General features: G+C 50.4%; 1 protein-coding gene across 4 annotated transcripts in view; it reads left to right on the top strand.

Moving 5' to 3' along the window:
* The window catches only part of LOC146799131 (cholesterol 24-hydroxylase-like), a 254,690-nt gene that overhangs the window by 159,385 nt on the left and 80,607 nt on the right, over positions 1 to 14,698 (top strand). For all 4 annotated transcript variants that reach the window (XM_085626570.1, XM_085626571.1, XM_085626568.1 and 1 more), the window contains exon 9: positions 236 to 298. In XM_085626570.1, coding sequence (XP_085482696.1) covers positions 236 to 298 — 63 coding nt within the window. The remainder of the gene's footprint in view (positions 1 to 235; positions 299 to 14,698) is intronic.

The following is a 14,698-nucleotide window of genomic DNA, read 5'->3' as shown; positions in this document are numbered from 1 at the left end:
AACACCGGTCAACACAAGCTCACTCCTAATGTCAGACAATGAAAACAATTAGCCCTATTACGTCACGTCCGTTTTTGAGTCTAGAATGCCTGAAAACCTGTAGCTAACGTTCAGCCTCTGCATTTGAGACCAGGTGGTAATGTGATTCAATATACGTGTTGTATAGCTCGGAACTCCAGCAACTACTTGCACCTATATGTTAATTGTTTGTCTCCACGTGTACCTTTTAATTTAGAGGAGGAAGGAGACTATGACGATGAACTGATGCTGGATAATTTTATCACCTTCTTCATAGCAGGTAATGGATGACTCTGATTTAATGCATATTATGTGTTGATCTGACTATATTATTTCATATAATACTCTATAGTGAAAATGTGCTTCAAAGCACCTTGGTATGTGATCTACATGTTGGCCGTAAAAAGTTATCAAGAACGCTGGACACAAAGGTGAGGTACAAAGCAGAGCCTTACAACTATGAGTCTTATCATGAGAGGAAAGAGGTGGAGTAAACACTGAAGTCGAATCATAAGGCTGCACAGGGGTATTAGCACCATACAAAAGACATCAATAAATACGATCTAAATAAATACTCGAGGAGGGGTCAAAATCCAAACTTATTCCCCAAACTTATTAGGGAAACTATTAGGATATTTTTGTATTTCTCGCAAAGCTTTTCAGTGTTCCAAACAGCTCCAGTGGTGCTGACTGCCTTTGCAAAGTAGTGTAATGTCAGGTTACCTATATTTGATGTTACTAAATTGAGGGCAATGATCATACATCACTGAAAAGTTTTTGCAGCAAGTTTAGACTAATAGGTATGGGCCAGATATATTAAGCATTTTTCCGGTCAGCATAATCGGGCTGTTTGCGACTGGAAAATTTATTTTTGAAATGTACAAAATGCAATTCGGTAACTTGTTACTTAATCACATTTTGCATTTACGATTTGGTATTTGGAAGGGACGTGTTTAAGGTGTCCCTTCCAAATACCGAATCGGTATGGTATGTATGTTTTGCGACCAAAGTCTAGTAACAAAACAGTAATACTTTACCAACAGTTTCAAACTGGTGGTACCCCATTTGCAAAGAGGAATGGGTACCCCTTCGAGAATGTAAATAAATAAATATTTTAAGAGCAGGCAGTGATCCCACGGACCACTGTCGGCTGCTAAAAAATTAAACTTCAAGGTTTATTTTTTTTATTTTTTAAACGCATCCTGTTTTTTAGGTCGAGTGTCAGCACGCAAGCGTTGTCTGCAAGACCTGCTGTCATCACAATATGAAGTGTAATCCCACCTCCTGCTTGCGATTGGTTAATTCCTGGGTCGCTTATTTTTACTGGCTCCCTATTGATTAGCACTCCAAAACATCACTTCCGGTTTTATGTGTGGAGCACCGGCCAAATACGGTTTCCTTACACTTGTAAGCGTTATGTGTTTTTTGAGGACTACTTGTTTAATTTATTCCCTACTAGTGTTCGTTCCGCTGTTTATGTTTTTTTATGTCTTCCTGCGCTGCGCTGTATATTTGGCACGGCGCCCGTATTTATTTATTTATTTTGGTGCGTGCATAATTTGTATGGCGGGGCTCGCTTTTATTTATTTATGTTTTCGGGCACCGCGCTTTATATTTAGCACAGAGCCCGCTTTTATTTATTTATTTAGCTGCGCATATAACATCGTATGGCTTCAAGCTACGCACTTTATAATTAGCCTGCCACATGCCTTTGATGTATATAGGTTCCGAAGAAGAGAATGGTTCAAGACCTTGTGTCTTACTGAGCAGCAGGTATGATAGCTTGAGGCACAGACACACAACCATCGGGAGCTTTTAGCCTCCAACACCTACAATCCATAACTTTTAACTAGCACACTGCCAGGAAACGGTCAACTCCGTATCCACAAAAGCATATCTGTACCCGTTTATACTGGGCAGCACGGCTATGCTAGATTGGCATTGGTTCATCCAGGTGACTTTCTAGTTTACAATGGCGGCACCACGGTTTAGCTTTAAACATTCCGCGAGTGCCACCATTGTACCAAAAGTAAATAAATAGGAAAAAATAGCGTCCGGCACCTTGACAAGAAACATGCAGATCTGCTTTCGCTGCAAAATTTCCTGTCTTTCAAATGGCTTGCGCTATTATCGTTACTACAAAAACGTCAAAACTCCACCCCTCACTGAAGTGCAAATAATAAACTGCTTTCCTCCTAATTGGTAGTCTGCCAGCACCGCCCATCCTCATAGTGCCTGTTAGAAATGGGATTTCTGGTTGGCTGAGGCTTGCGCCAAAGCCAGACAGAAACCAACACTTTAGTCAGGGCTGGGGAGTTACACGTCAAAGATAACCCCTGCTCACCCCCTTGGTAGCTTGGCACGAGCAGTCAGGCTTATCTCTGAGGCAATGTGTAAAGCGTTTGCGCGCGCACCCAGCAACAACACCCAAGGCCCACCACAAAGGAAACTCCACACAAGGTATTATATCAAAATAGCCTTTGTATTATACCAAACACATTAGATAAAACACACACTTTACAATGTGCCAACAGGCACGGGCAGAATTTACAAGGGATTATATATACAGGGGACAGGGCCACATGGACCACTGTCAGGAATTAGCACTTAGAACATAGCACAAATCACCAATAGTAAACGTAGAACATAACACCAAGTAACTGTAGAGCACAACCAGTCTCTACTGGCGCAATAATGACCTCAGCGTCATCACACTAGCATCAGGTGTAAAACCTATCCTGCATCTATCACAGGGACATAAATCACATTATGCAATTCTCATTGGTCTAACGCATTAGACCTAACCACCTAAGTATAACTATACTAGGGGCGCACATCGCACAGGGAAGTACATTCTCCCTACCATCAACCTAAACAGGTAAAACAACCTCCTAGGCAGAACTAACCACATTTAGAGGTATAAGACACAGGGTGCGCAAAACATGCTATATACAGTACATTTCCTAGCACCAAAAGCATGAAGACAGGGTGCGCAAAACATACTACACCGTACATTTCCTAGCACCAAAATCACATCAGCATGAGTCGCAATAATACCTCAATCACATTAGGGCCCAGGTCGCACCAGAACCTAAATGTAGCAGCTGCCCACTACTTGCTGGGCAGCTGGGGACAAAGCAGGGCCTAAACGCTGCAGCTGGCACTAAGTGCTGCGCAGCTGTGGAAGGCAACTAGGGGCCTGGGCTCTCAAGGGCCCTGGAACCAATGTCAAAACGTTGGAGCCACCTAGGCTCTAAGACAACATGTCCCCATAGCGTGGGAGCCACAGAGGCTCTAAGAAACAAATCATGCCCCCTAGCGTTGGAGCCTTTCCTGGCTCTTAACGACAAATGCCCCCAAGTAACGTTGGAGCCTCGTGGGCTCAGAGAAAATAATGCCCCCGACGATAGAGCCAGCTGGGGCTCTAAGAATAGTGAGGCCCAATGTTGGAGCGGCCCGCTGCCAGACGGGGCCGCTCTGACTCCGTACGGCCGTCAGGGTAAGGTGCGGGCACCCCTGGGGCCCTTTAAACAAACCTGCTCCCGATGGAGCGGCCCGCTGTCAGGTGGGGCCGCTCAGAGGGTCGGCACCGATCTCACCTCCCCTCAGCCATCCCACTCACCGGGCTCTCTCTTGCTCGTAGGCTGGCTTCGCCCGGTCCCCGTCTCGGGACCGGGCCTCTCACCGCGGGGTGGGCTCCTGCCATCAACACTCCTCTCTTCACCTCCCTTCTGCCGGCAACGCGGGGCTCTCCCTCGCTCTTGGGAGCCCCGCCGAACTCCTGGCGCTGAATTCCGCTCTCGTGGGGCTTCCCTTCTGTCCCGGAAGCCCCGCCCACAAAGGAACAGCTTTGCCTGCCTTCCGGGTCGCGCTGGGCAGCGGCCCGGAAGGGATTTGAAGCGCGACGCGGGTCGCGGCGGTGATTTCTTCGTAAGAGGGGTAGGCTCCCTCTAAATTCACAACATAAGGCGGGGTGGGCACCCGCCGGACACGGCAAATCGCGGGGTGGGCACCCGCTCTGTACATAAAGAAATTAGAAAGGCGGCCATGACGCGGGGTGGGCACCCGCAATTTCCCAATGAAAGCACAATCGGACAACGAGGGGTAGGCTCCCTCCGAAGTCAAAACATGCAGCTCAGCGCTGCGAAGCTCCAGCGCTCCTCTGGCCTGAAGTAAATCCTTATAGTGCTCCCAGGGCGCTAGGAGAAGCAAGGAAGCGCTCACTAGGCGCTAGAAGTGTGCAAAGGTCCTGGGGCCAAGAAGATAGATCCAAGCAGGTCCCAGGAGTTCCTTAGGCATCCAGGGGCTGGGCAGGGCCCAGGGAGGCAAGCCTTCCCCTGGGCCCCAGCAGCAGCACGCCCCTGGTAGATTCAAGACAGAACGCAAGAACATTTTCATGGGGTCACAGCCCCTCTTTTATACACCAAATCCCTTTGTTCTGGGTTCAGGGTGAGGGGGAAAACCAGTCGCAGCTGGTTGGGGAGCACCCTTGATGTGCTCAGCCCCTCACTCTATTCACTGGCAGGGCTAGGGTCGTCAGTCGCACCACAGGGGGCGGAGCCAGCATTGTGTGGGGAAAGCCCTGCCCTATTCAGGACCCAGGTGTACTCCTCCCACCCATCTAGCTGCTGATCTCCCTATTCACCACCGGGTGACTCCTCCTGACTCTGGGGAATCCCTAGCCCGTCACATGACCTCAGCCAGCCAATCACGCGACAAGGCACACATTTTACACTGCACACCGAAGTGCCCACTTCTAGAAGTGGCACTTCCATACTAGCTACACGCACGCCGCACGCATCATTGCGCAGCATTTAACCACACGAATATGTACATACCAGACTCGACCATGCACACCCCACGCATCAGGAACTACCAGGGACGCATACATTCCCCATGCATTCCTATGGGAGGGCAGGCCTATCTCACCACATGCACTCAGAGTGCGCACGCACTTTACCCTGGGACCCAGGGAAAGTGCGCAGGAACCAAAAACCACTATCACCAAGTCACCAATAAAAGCAAAAAGTTTCAGGGGTGAACTTGCCAGAAGGGCCAAGTCCAACACAACCCCCTTCCAGCCAAAACGCAGGGCAGACCAATCACCACCGTGATGGACTTCCCTGCTTGGGGCGATAGAACACGGACGCAGGCCCGCACTGCAGGGACACTCTCCGGTTCTACGCCATTCTCAATCAACATGGTTCCATCTGAAAAAAAAAACAACCGAAAAGAACGCAGGCCCAACTAGGCTACCCCACTGGTACTACCTAGTTGTCCACGGCCAGGACCTGGCCCTAGGCCACCCAGATACCACTGGTCCTTGCCAAACCCAGAGTGGGGGGCAGTAACCCCTGGCGTACAAGCCATTCTCCACTCTCCCTCTCAGTGTAGTTCCCAACTACCACTGATCCTTCAACCTAGGGTCTGCACCCTCAGGCTGACCAGAGGTCACGGGCAAGAATGCCCCACCCTACCTCTACTTCTGGGGTTCTGCACCCTCCCAGGGAAGCACCCACCAAAACACAACTCTCCCACCAGTTCAGGACCTCTCTCCACCAACTGGTCTACCACCTGGGATCCAAGTTCGCCGGCTGCACCGGGGTCAGAGGCGAGGCCGCCCTCACTCTGCACCCCTTTCCAGAGTTCCGCACCCTCCCAACTGGAGTGGTACCCCTAGAAGGCAAACCGGCCAGGACACTGACTACAGTCGTCCTTACGTCCAGATCCGGAAACACCGGCTACTGGCTCCCCAACCGAGGGACGTACCCTTTGGTCAGATGCCTAGCGGACCAGGACTTCCTAAGGGTGACACATACCTAGCGTTTCGTGTGACAGTCTGCCTGGCGCAGAGCTCACGACCTCCTGTCCCTCTGACAGTGCGTGAAGATGCCCCAGCAACCTGGCGCTGAGCTCACGACCTCCTGTCCCTCTGACAGTGCGTGAAGATGCCCCAGCAACCTGGCGCAGAGCTCACGACCTCCTGTCCCTCCGACAGTGCGTGAAGATGCCCCAGGACAGAAGTGGCGTCACCATGGTCACTCATTGGTGGCTCAGCCCATCTGGCCGGCCCCCTGACCCACTGGTTCCCACTGGGGACCTCTCCCCCTCTCACCCCTCACAACTGTACCCCACCTGCTATCAAGGGGGTATCACCTCACAATTGCCCGGAGAACCAGGACTTCCTGGGAGTACATATACCCTCCCGAGGGTGACACATACCTAGCGTGTCGTGTGACAGTCTGCCTGGCGCAGAGCTCACGACCTCCTGTCCCTCTGACAGTGCGTGAAGATGCCCCAGGACAGAAGTGGCGACACCACGGTCACTCAGTGGCGACTCAGCCCTCCTGGCTGGTCCCTGACCTACTGGTTCCCACTGGGGAATCCCTCCCCCTCTCACCCCTCACTCTGGACTTCCGCACCCTCCCAACTGGAGCGGTACCGCCAGACACCAGGACTACTGGAGCTCTGATTACAGACGCTCCACATCCTCTAGACACTGGGAGATCCTCCTCAAATGACCTATTGGTACAGCCTAGGCCCCCGACCTGATGTTCCCTAAAGAAACCATCCAGGCCCTGACACTGGGTTTCGGGCACCTGGAGACACGCAGTCCCACCCACTCCTTCTCCCCAGAGACAGGCCGTGAGCCCCTACACCGAGACCTAGCTGGGCTACTCTGAACCTCTTCCACCACGCTGGGCTGGAAGACACCTCAGCCACTACTTTTGGAATCACTCCCCAATGCAAGTTCCCTATCCCAGAGAACTCACACCCAATCAACCAGCAAGCTCCTTATTTCAGAGAACTCACACCAAAGTATTCAGCAAGCTCCTTATTTCAGAGAACTCACACCCTTCATCCACACACACACCCCCCAGACTAGTAAGACAGTTTCTACCGCCCCTGATTTCTCAACCTGACCACCACGTGACACAGGTACTATTACTCCGGGAACTGGGAATGGGACATTCACATTCATCCAGCGCATTACACATTCATCCCCACCCCTCCCAAGACTGGTAAGACAGTTTCTACCGCCCCTGATTTCTCAACCTGACCACCACGTGACACAGGTACCACTACCCCGGGAACTGGGAATGGGAATACATGCACTGGACACACATCTGCTGCCACCACTGGATCCCACCCTTACTGGTGAATCCAGAAAACACAATGCACTAAGGGGGATGATCTACCCTCCCGAGCTAGGGACACCTAACTCACATTGCACAAGAACCACATTTCCAAAGAAATGACATTTAAAAACAAACTTAGAACAATAATCCCTATACCATGTGATTATCTAAATGCAGAGTTTTGTAGTGCGGCCAGTTGCCGCTGCGGTACAGCGCAAACGCAAGTCCAAATCCCACCGCTGATCACCAATGTTAGAAATGGGATTTCTGGTTGGCTGAGGCTTGCGCCAAAGCCAGGCAGAAACCACCACTCTAGTCAGGGCTGGGGAGTTACACGCCAAAGATAACCCCTGCTCACCCCCTTGGTAGCTTGGCACGAGCAGTCAGGCTTATCTCTGAGGCAATGTGTAAAGCGTTTGCGCGCGCACCCAGCAACAACACCCAAGCCCCACCACAAAGGAAACTCCACACAAGGTATTATATAAAAATAGCCTTTGTATTATACCAAGCACATTAGATAAAACACACACTTTACAATGTGCCAACAGGCACGGGCAGAATTTACAAGGGATTATATATACAGGGGACAGGGCCACATGGACGACTGTCAGGAATTAGCACTTAGAACATAGCACAAATCACCAATAGTAAACGTAGAACATAACACCAAGTAACTGTAGAGCACAACCAGTCTCTACTGGCGCAATAATGACCTCAGCGTCATCACACTAGCATCAGGTGTAAAACCTATCCTGCATCTATCACAGGGACATAAATCACATTATGCAATTCTCATTGGTCTAACGCATTAGACCTAACCACCTAAGTATAACTATACTAGGGGCGCACATCGCACAGGGAAGTACATTCTCCCTACCATCAACCTAAACAGGTAAAACAACCTCCTAGGCAGAACTAACCACATTTAGAGGTATAAGACACAGGGTGCGCAAAACATGCTATATACAGTACATTTCCTAGCACCAAAAGCATGAAGACAGGGTGCGCAAAACATACTACACCGTACATTTCCTAGCACCAAAATCACATCAGCATGAGTCGCAATAATACCTCAATCACATTAGGGCCCAGGTCGCACCAGAACCTAAACGTAGCAGCTGCCCACTACTTGCTGGGCAGCTGGGGACAAAGCAGGGCCTAAACGCTGCAGCTGGCACTAAGTGCTGCGCAGCTGTGGAAGGCAACTAGGGGCCTGGGCTCTCAAGGGCCCTGGAACCAATGTCAAAACGTTGGAGCCACCTAGGCTCTAAGACAACATGTCCCCATAGCGTGGGAGCCACAGAGGCTCTAAGAAACAAATCATGCCCCCTAGCGTTGGAGCCTTTCCTGGCTCTTAACAACAAATGCCCCCAAGTAACGTTGGAGCCTCGTGGGCTCAGAGAAAATAATGCCCCCGACAATAGAGCCAGCTGGGGCTCTAAGAATAGTGAGGCCCAATGTTGGAGCGGCCCGCTGCTAGACGGGGCCGCTCTGACTCCGTACGGCCGTCAGGGTAAGGTGCGGGCACCCCTGGGGCCCTTTAAACAAACCTGCTCCCGATGGAGCGGCCCGCTGTCAGGTGGGCCCGCTCAGAGGGTCGGCACCGATCTCACCTCCCCTCAGCCATCCCACTCACCGGGCTCTCTCTTGCTCGTAGGCTGGCTTCGCCCGGTCCCCGTCTCGGGACCGGGCCTCTCACCGCGGGGTGGGCTCCTGCCATCAACACTCCTCTCTTCACCTCCCTTCTGCCGGCAACGCGGGGCTCTCCCTCGCTCTTGGGAGCCCCGCCGAACTCCTGGCGCTGAATTCCGCTCTCGTGGGGCTTCCCTTCCGTCCCGGAAGCCCCGCCCACAAAGGAACAGCTTTGCCTGCCTTCCGGGTCGCGCTGGGCAGCGGCCCGGAAGGGATTTGAAGCGCGACGCGGCGGTGATTTCTTCATAAGAGGGGTAGGCTCCCTCTAAATTCACGACATAAGGCGGGGTGGTCACCCGCCGGACACGGCAAATCGCGGGGTGGGCACCCGCTCTGTACATAAAGAAATTAGAAAGGCGGCCATGAAGCGGGGTGGGCACCCGCAATTTCCCAATGAAAGCACAATCGGACAACGAGGGGTAGGCTCCCTCCGAAGTCAAAACATGCAGCTCAGCGCTGCGAAGCTCCAGCGCTCCTCTGGCCTGAAGTAAATCCTTATAGTGCTCCCAGGGCGCTAGGAGAAGCAAGGAAGCGCACACTAGGCGCTAGAAGTGTGCAAAGGTCCTGGGGCCAAGAAGATAGATCCAAGCAGGTCCCAGGAGTTCCTTAGGCATCCAGGGGCTGGGCAGGGCTCAGGGAGGCAAGCCTTCCCCTGGGCCCCAGCAGCAGCACGCCCCTGTTAGATTCAAGACGGAACGCAAGAACATTTTCATGGGGTCACAGCCCCTCTTTTATACACCAAATCCCTTTGTTCTGGGTTCAGGGTGAGGGGGAAATCCAGTCGCAGCTGGTTGGGGAGCACCCTTGATGTGCTCAGCCCCTCACTCTATTCACTGGCAGGGCTAGGGTCGTCAGTCGCACCACAGGGGGCGGAGCCAGCATTGTGTGGGGAAAGCCCTGCCCTATTCAGGACCCAGGTGTACTTCTCCCACCCATCTAGCTGCTGATCTCCCTATTCACCACCGGGTGACTCCTCCTGACTCTGGGGAATCCCTAGCCCGTCACATGACCTCAGCCAGCCAATCACGCGACAAGGCACACATTTTACACTGCACACCGAAGTGCCCACTTCTAGAAGTGGCACTTCCATACTAGCTACACGCACGCCGCACGCATCATTGCGCAGCATTTAACCACACGAATCTGTACATACCAGACTCGACCATGCACACCCCACGCATCAGGAACTACCAGGGACGCATACATTCCCCATGCATTCCTATGGGAGGGCAGGCCTATCTCACCACATGCACTCAGAGTGCCCACGCACTTTACCCTGGGACCCAGGGAAAGTGCGCAGGAACCAAAAACCACTATCACCAAGTCACCAATAAAAGCAAAAAGTTTCAGGGGTGAACTTGCCAGAAGGGCCAAGTCCAACAGTGCCAATATCGGCAACAGTTGTCACAAAACACATAAGTACATAAATAAACCACACGACACTGTATTGTAAGTGGAGAAATATTGCTGCAGGTTTATTAGCATAACCAATATGCAAACATGGTGGGTTATCTTACGGGCGATCCCAGGGCAGGCCAGCCCCTATGCCGCGTGCCCGTCTGATAAGCCTAAAGTCACCATGGCAACGCCAAATGGTGTATACCAAATATTGGGAGGTGCCACCCCTCTCTTCCGTGGACCCCCAGTCCACTTGCTTACTCACGCCCCCCCCGTGAGGGGTGGGCGGAGCATACATGGCAGCCCCCGGTTGCTCAGACCCACAACCGCCTGTCGGCTAACGGGGCGCCGTCGTTCTTCCAGGGGACAACTCTAAAACATCCCTGGGTATCCTGGCTTAGCACCCCGCGGTGCTGCTGCATGATGTACCCCTTGGTATGTGCAGACTCTGGATCGCCCTGTAACTCCTCCTGTAACACAAAGTAACATGTTAGAAAACCTAACCCCCCCCCCTTTGTACCTCCGGATGCTGGGTAAGCGGAGGGGCGGGCAAGGCGAACGAGAGGGATAAGAGGGCGAGGAAGGGGCGGAGACAGTATAAATACCCCTGTCCCCTCCCCGCCCCCGCCGGAAGTAGCCATCTGCTGGGGTCTCCCCTGGCAGGACCCAGGGACTAGACCTCCCACCCCTCTGCCTTCCTGTGGCACTAAGGCGGCTGTGCAACCCCCCCCCCCCCCCCCCCCGGGCAGCCTTACAGAACTCACGCACACTCAGCACAAGCTTCTTCCACTCCCACCTCAGCTTCGTACTCCCCTTCAATACCCCACCCAGAACTCAGCTCAGCCTCAGACTGCCCTCCACTACCTCAGACCAGAACTGTGATGAAACACTCAGCACAAGCTTCTACCACTCCCACCTCCGCTTCGTAGTGCCTTCCACTACCCCGCCCAGGACTGTGGCGGAAGTGTGGGTCAGTTCGTGATGTACTCACCTTCCACCTCTGGGAGCACTTCTTAGAGAACTCTGCAAAGTTGACTAATGCATCCGGATGCTCCTACCGGCATGTTAGTACAAGGCAGGGTAGGATGACATTTTGCCTTTAGGCTTGTTGTGATCTCGTTTACCCATGCACAACATGGTTTCCTGTATCAGGCGGAAGCAGACATGCACCATTTATCGACTAGTATAATGTAAGAGTTTCATGACACCAGAGCAGCTAGCCCAGGGCAGATTGGGCTATGATTTATTTTGCAATTTGACATGATATGCATATAAATGCAAACATTTAGAAAACATTATCGGAACTTCGAAAATGGAGGAACTATTCTCCCAACACCCCCTGTGCTTGGTATTTGCTTCAGCGCCAAAGAGGCGCAACTAGAACCAAATTTCGGAGGGGGGGGGGGAAGGGGAGGGGCTAAGAAAACATTTAGGGGGGGGGGGGGGTAGTTCTTCCAGCAATAGACCGAATGGGGATGCAGGGGCTCTAGGAAGGAGTGAAAACCACAACAAAGCCTAATGAAAAAGCAAATGGTCTTTTAAAGACCTGTGAAGTACTCGTGTGCGGCTGTGTGTGTACCGGGTATGCTGTCTCAGCCCGGGCTGCCACACGACGGGGGGGGGGGGTGAAGCCCTTCGAGCCCAATGGGCGTTGAGCGCCTGTTCAAAGCAGTGACATTATTATGTATTTGCTCTATTCGGAGCTTAATGACTTGATTTTTTTTTAACTATTTATTTCACTGTGTTTTGAGACTCACATTCGGTCTCTATCCAGGTGTTCATTAATTTTGACTACTTCCTGCTGCAGATCTTACTGTATTTAAAGGAAAGCCCCAAATGACCTTACGTCGCTGCCTCACTGCATATCTCGCCCACCCACCCCTGTCCACTATTAGGAAAGGTGCATATCAGAGCTGCTCTTTGAGCACTCCTCACTGCTAAACTGTTAATTTCAAGCTGAAGGTGTTTGCTTCAGTCAGAGTGAAACCTTGCACTGCTGGTATCACTTCTCAGTGGCTTTTCTAGCTAGAGACAGATTTTCTAGCTACAGACAGATGTGATAAATCCGAGCATGATATGACGACTACACGGGGTTAAAGAGAAGCCTTCTGGTTAATTGCAGTGGCTGCCTTTTACCGTTATTTTTCTGTCTCTATTCAAAAGTATGAAAGTGCTTTGCTTTTGTCACCTGTTCTAATGCAGGATAGTTTCTTTAGATGTAGGTTGTTTTACCCGTGTTCATCCCTCTTAAACTTTTCATTTATCCCTCAGCCTCGTCTTCTGTCTGTGTTTCTCATGTCGTGTGAGCTCATTTCACCCGATCTCGTGATTTATATTGTTAGAAAAGCATTTTTCAGTTGGGGAAAGGCTAACTCAAAAAGAGGCAAAATATCTGATGTAAACAAATTGTCAAATGACCTCTTCCAAACATACACTGTGATAACGATAATGTACATTCTACATTTTGACAGGGTGCATTCAAAAATTAAATGTAATTGTAGTCTTTTCAAAGCAATGATCTCAATTTTAAATAGCCTTGCTCATCTGAGCATTCGTTTTTCTAGAATCTCAACTATTTGTCTGTCAGAAATTTCCATACTTGATTTTTTTATTTTATTATTATTTCATATTTAAGTCCCATGTACAAGCACAAGTAAGGGGTTAGTATATTCCCCAAGGGCTCTTGTTCTGTCTAAAGGTTCAATTCAGCCTTTGACTTCACCGAGAGGTAGTGGAAGGACCGAATACTGATTAAACCTTGGTTAACCTGAGAACTCCTAAATCCTGTTTAAAAAGCCTTGGCCTCTAGCTACCTTGATCAGTTTAGGAGCTGAAATGTTAATTTGTGTGATTATTGTATAGCATTTCCATTTAGAAGAGCAGCTTCCAGTTCAAGCCTTGACTTGTCTAGGTGAGTCCGTCCTTTCTGTGTGGTCACAGGTGGTAGAGGTGGACGGAGGAGCACGCTTCATTTCATGTGCCTCATTAAACACTGGCATGTGGAGCAATTGTGGTGGGGACCAGTTCTTTGTCAATTACTCTTCTCCTTGAAAGGATGATGGACTTCATTCTCCCCAGCCCTCTATATTGTAGCCTTTTATTTGTTTTTTGAACTGGGTCCTCTGTTTGGACTATTCTCTCGGTTCAGCCCAGGATACTATTTATCCACTTTTCTAGCTTCGTTTTCTAACAACTGTGCCCTTTTTAGGTCTCGCCTGAGTCAGCGCATGCGCTGTCCTGGCGAGACATTTAGGAAGCGGGTTTCAAAGTGCTACCCACCACAGGCTTTTGCAGGCCACCAGCTGTCTGTTACACGCACAAGCGCGCGCGACGTGCACAGCTGGTATTTGGCTTTCTCGCGTTAATACCCTCCCCTACCCCCTCCCTTCTCCCACTCCCTCGTCAGCCTCATGCCTCTTTATACTGTAGCAGGCCACGGCCGCTGTCGCCAGCTTTGCTTACTTTTGCTCCACAGTGCTCAATCGCGGCACCCGCACTTTACTTTAACCATGTTAAAAGTAAAGCGCAGGTGCCGCGATTCTAGCAAAACTAAAGAAATAGATGTTTTTTTAAATTTCTTTAATTTTGTGCAGTTGCGGCAATCGTGGCACCCGCACTTTACTTTAACATGGTTAAATGTAAAGCACCGTGCCGCGATTGCTGCAAAAGTAAAGAAATTTAAAAATACATGTATTTCTTTACTTTTGCTAGAATTGCGGCACCCGCGCTTTACTTTAACATGGTTAAATGTAAAGCACCGTGCCGCGATTGCTGCAAAAGTAAAGAAATTTAAAAATACATGTATTTCTTTACTTTTGCTAGAATTGCGGCACCCGCGCTTTACTTTCACCATGTTAAAAGTAAAGCGCAGGTGCCGCGATTGTAGCAAAAGTAAAGAAATACATGTTTTTCTTTATTTCTTTACTTTTGTGCAATCGCGGCATCCACACTTTACTTTAACATAATTAAATGTAAAGCATCGGTGCCGCGATTGCTGCAAAAGTAAAGAAATAGATTTTTTTTCTATTATTCTATAGGTCTTGATGGAGTCATGCGCGCACTCCCCCCTCCCTTCTCCCTCTCTGTTTTCGTCAGTTTCATTTGCCTGTACTTCTCACTAGACACTTCTTCCAACATGTCCATCCCCGCCTTGTTAATGTTCTATTTACTTCATAGACCTCTCATCAATCTCATTCCATTGTGCCTTGCTCAACCTCTGTCTCGTGTCTTTCATTTCCTCTCTCTGTCTCTGTATTTTGCTACTCCTCCACGCTGTTCTGGCTGGGGCACACTGACCATTCACTAACCACTGATATAAGCTACAGAATGCAGGCTTCCTTAAAGGCAGCTTTTGTGGAAACCAGGACAACATGCTATTCCTTGAAACGTGAAAAATTCTACATTTCTGGACAGCAAGACGACTCTGTGAGTTAAATACTCGTTCCTGTCAT

The sequence above is a fragment of the Triturus cristatus genome, chromosome 9 (assembly GCF_964204655.1).
Source record: "Triturus cristatus chromosome 9, aTriCri1.1, whole genome shotgun sequence".
Classification (NCBI taxonomy): Eukaryota; Metazoa; Chordata; class Amphibia; order Caudata; family Salamandridae; genus Triturus; species Triturus cristatus.
The sequence above is the reverse complement of the archived record's forward strand: the minus strand, read 5'-3'. Positions and strand labels throughout refer to the sequence as shown.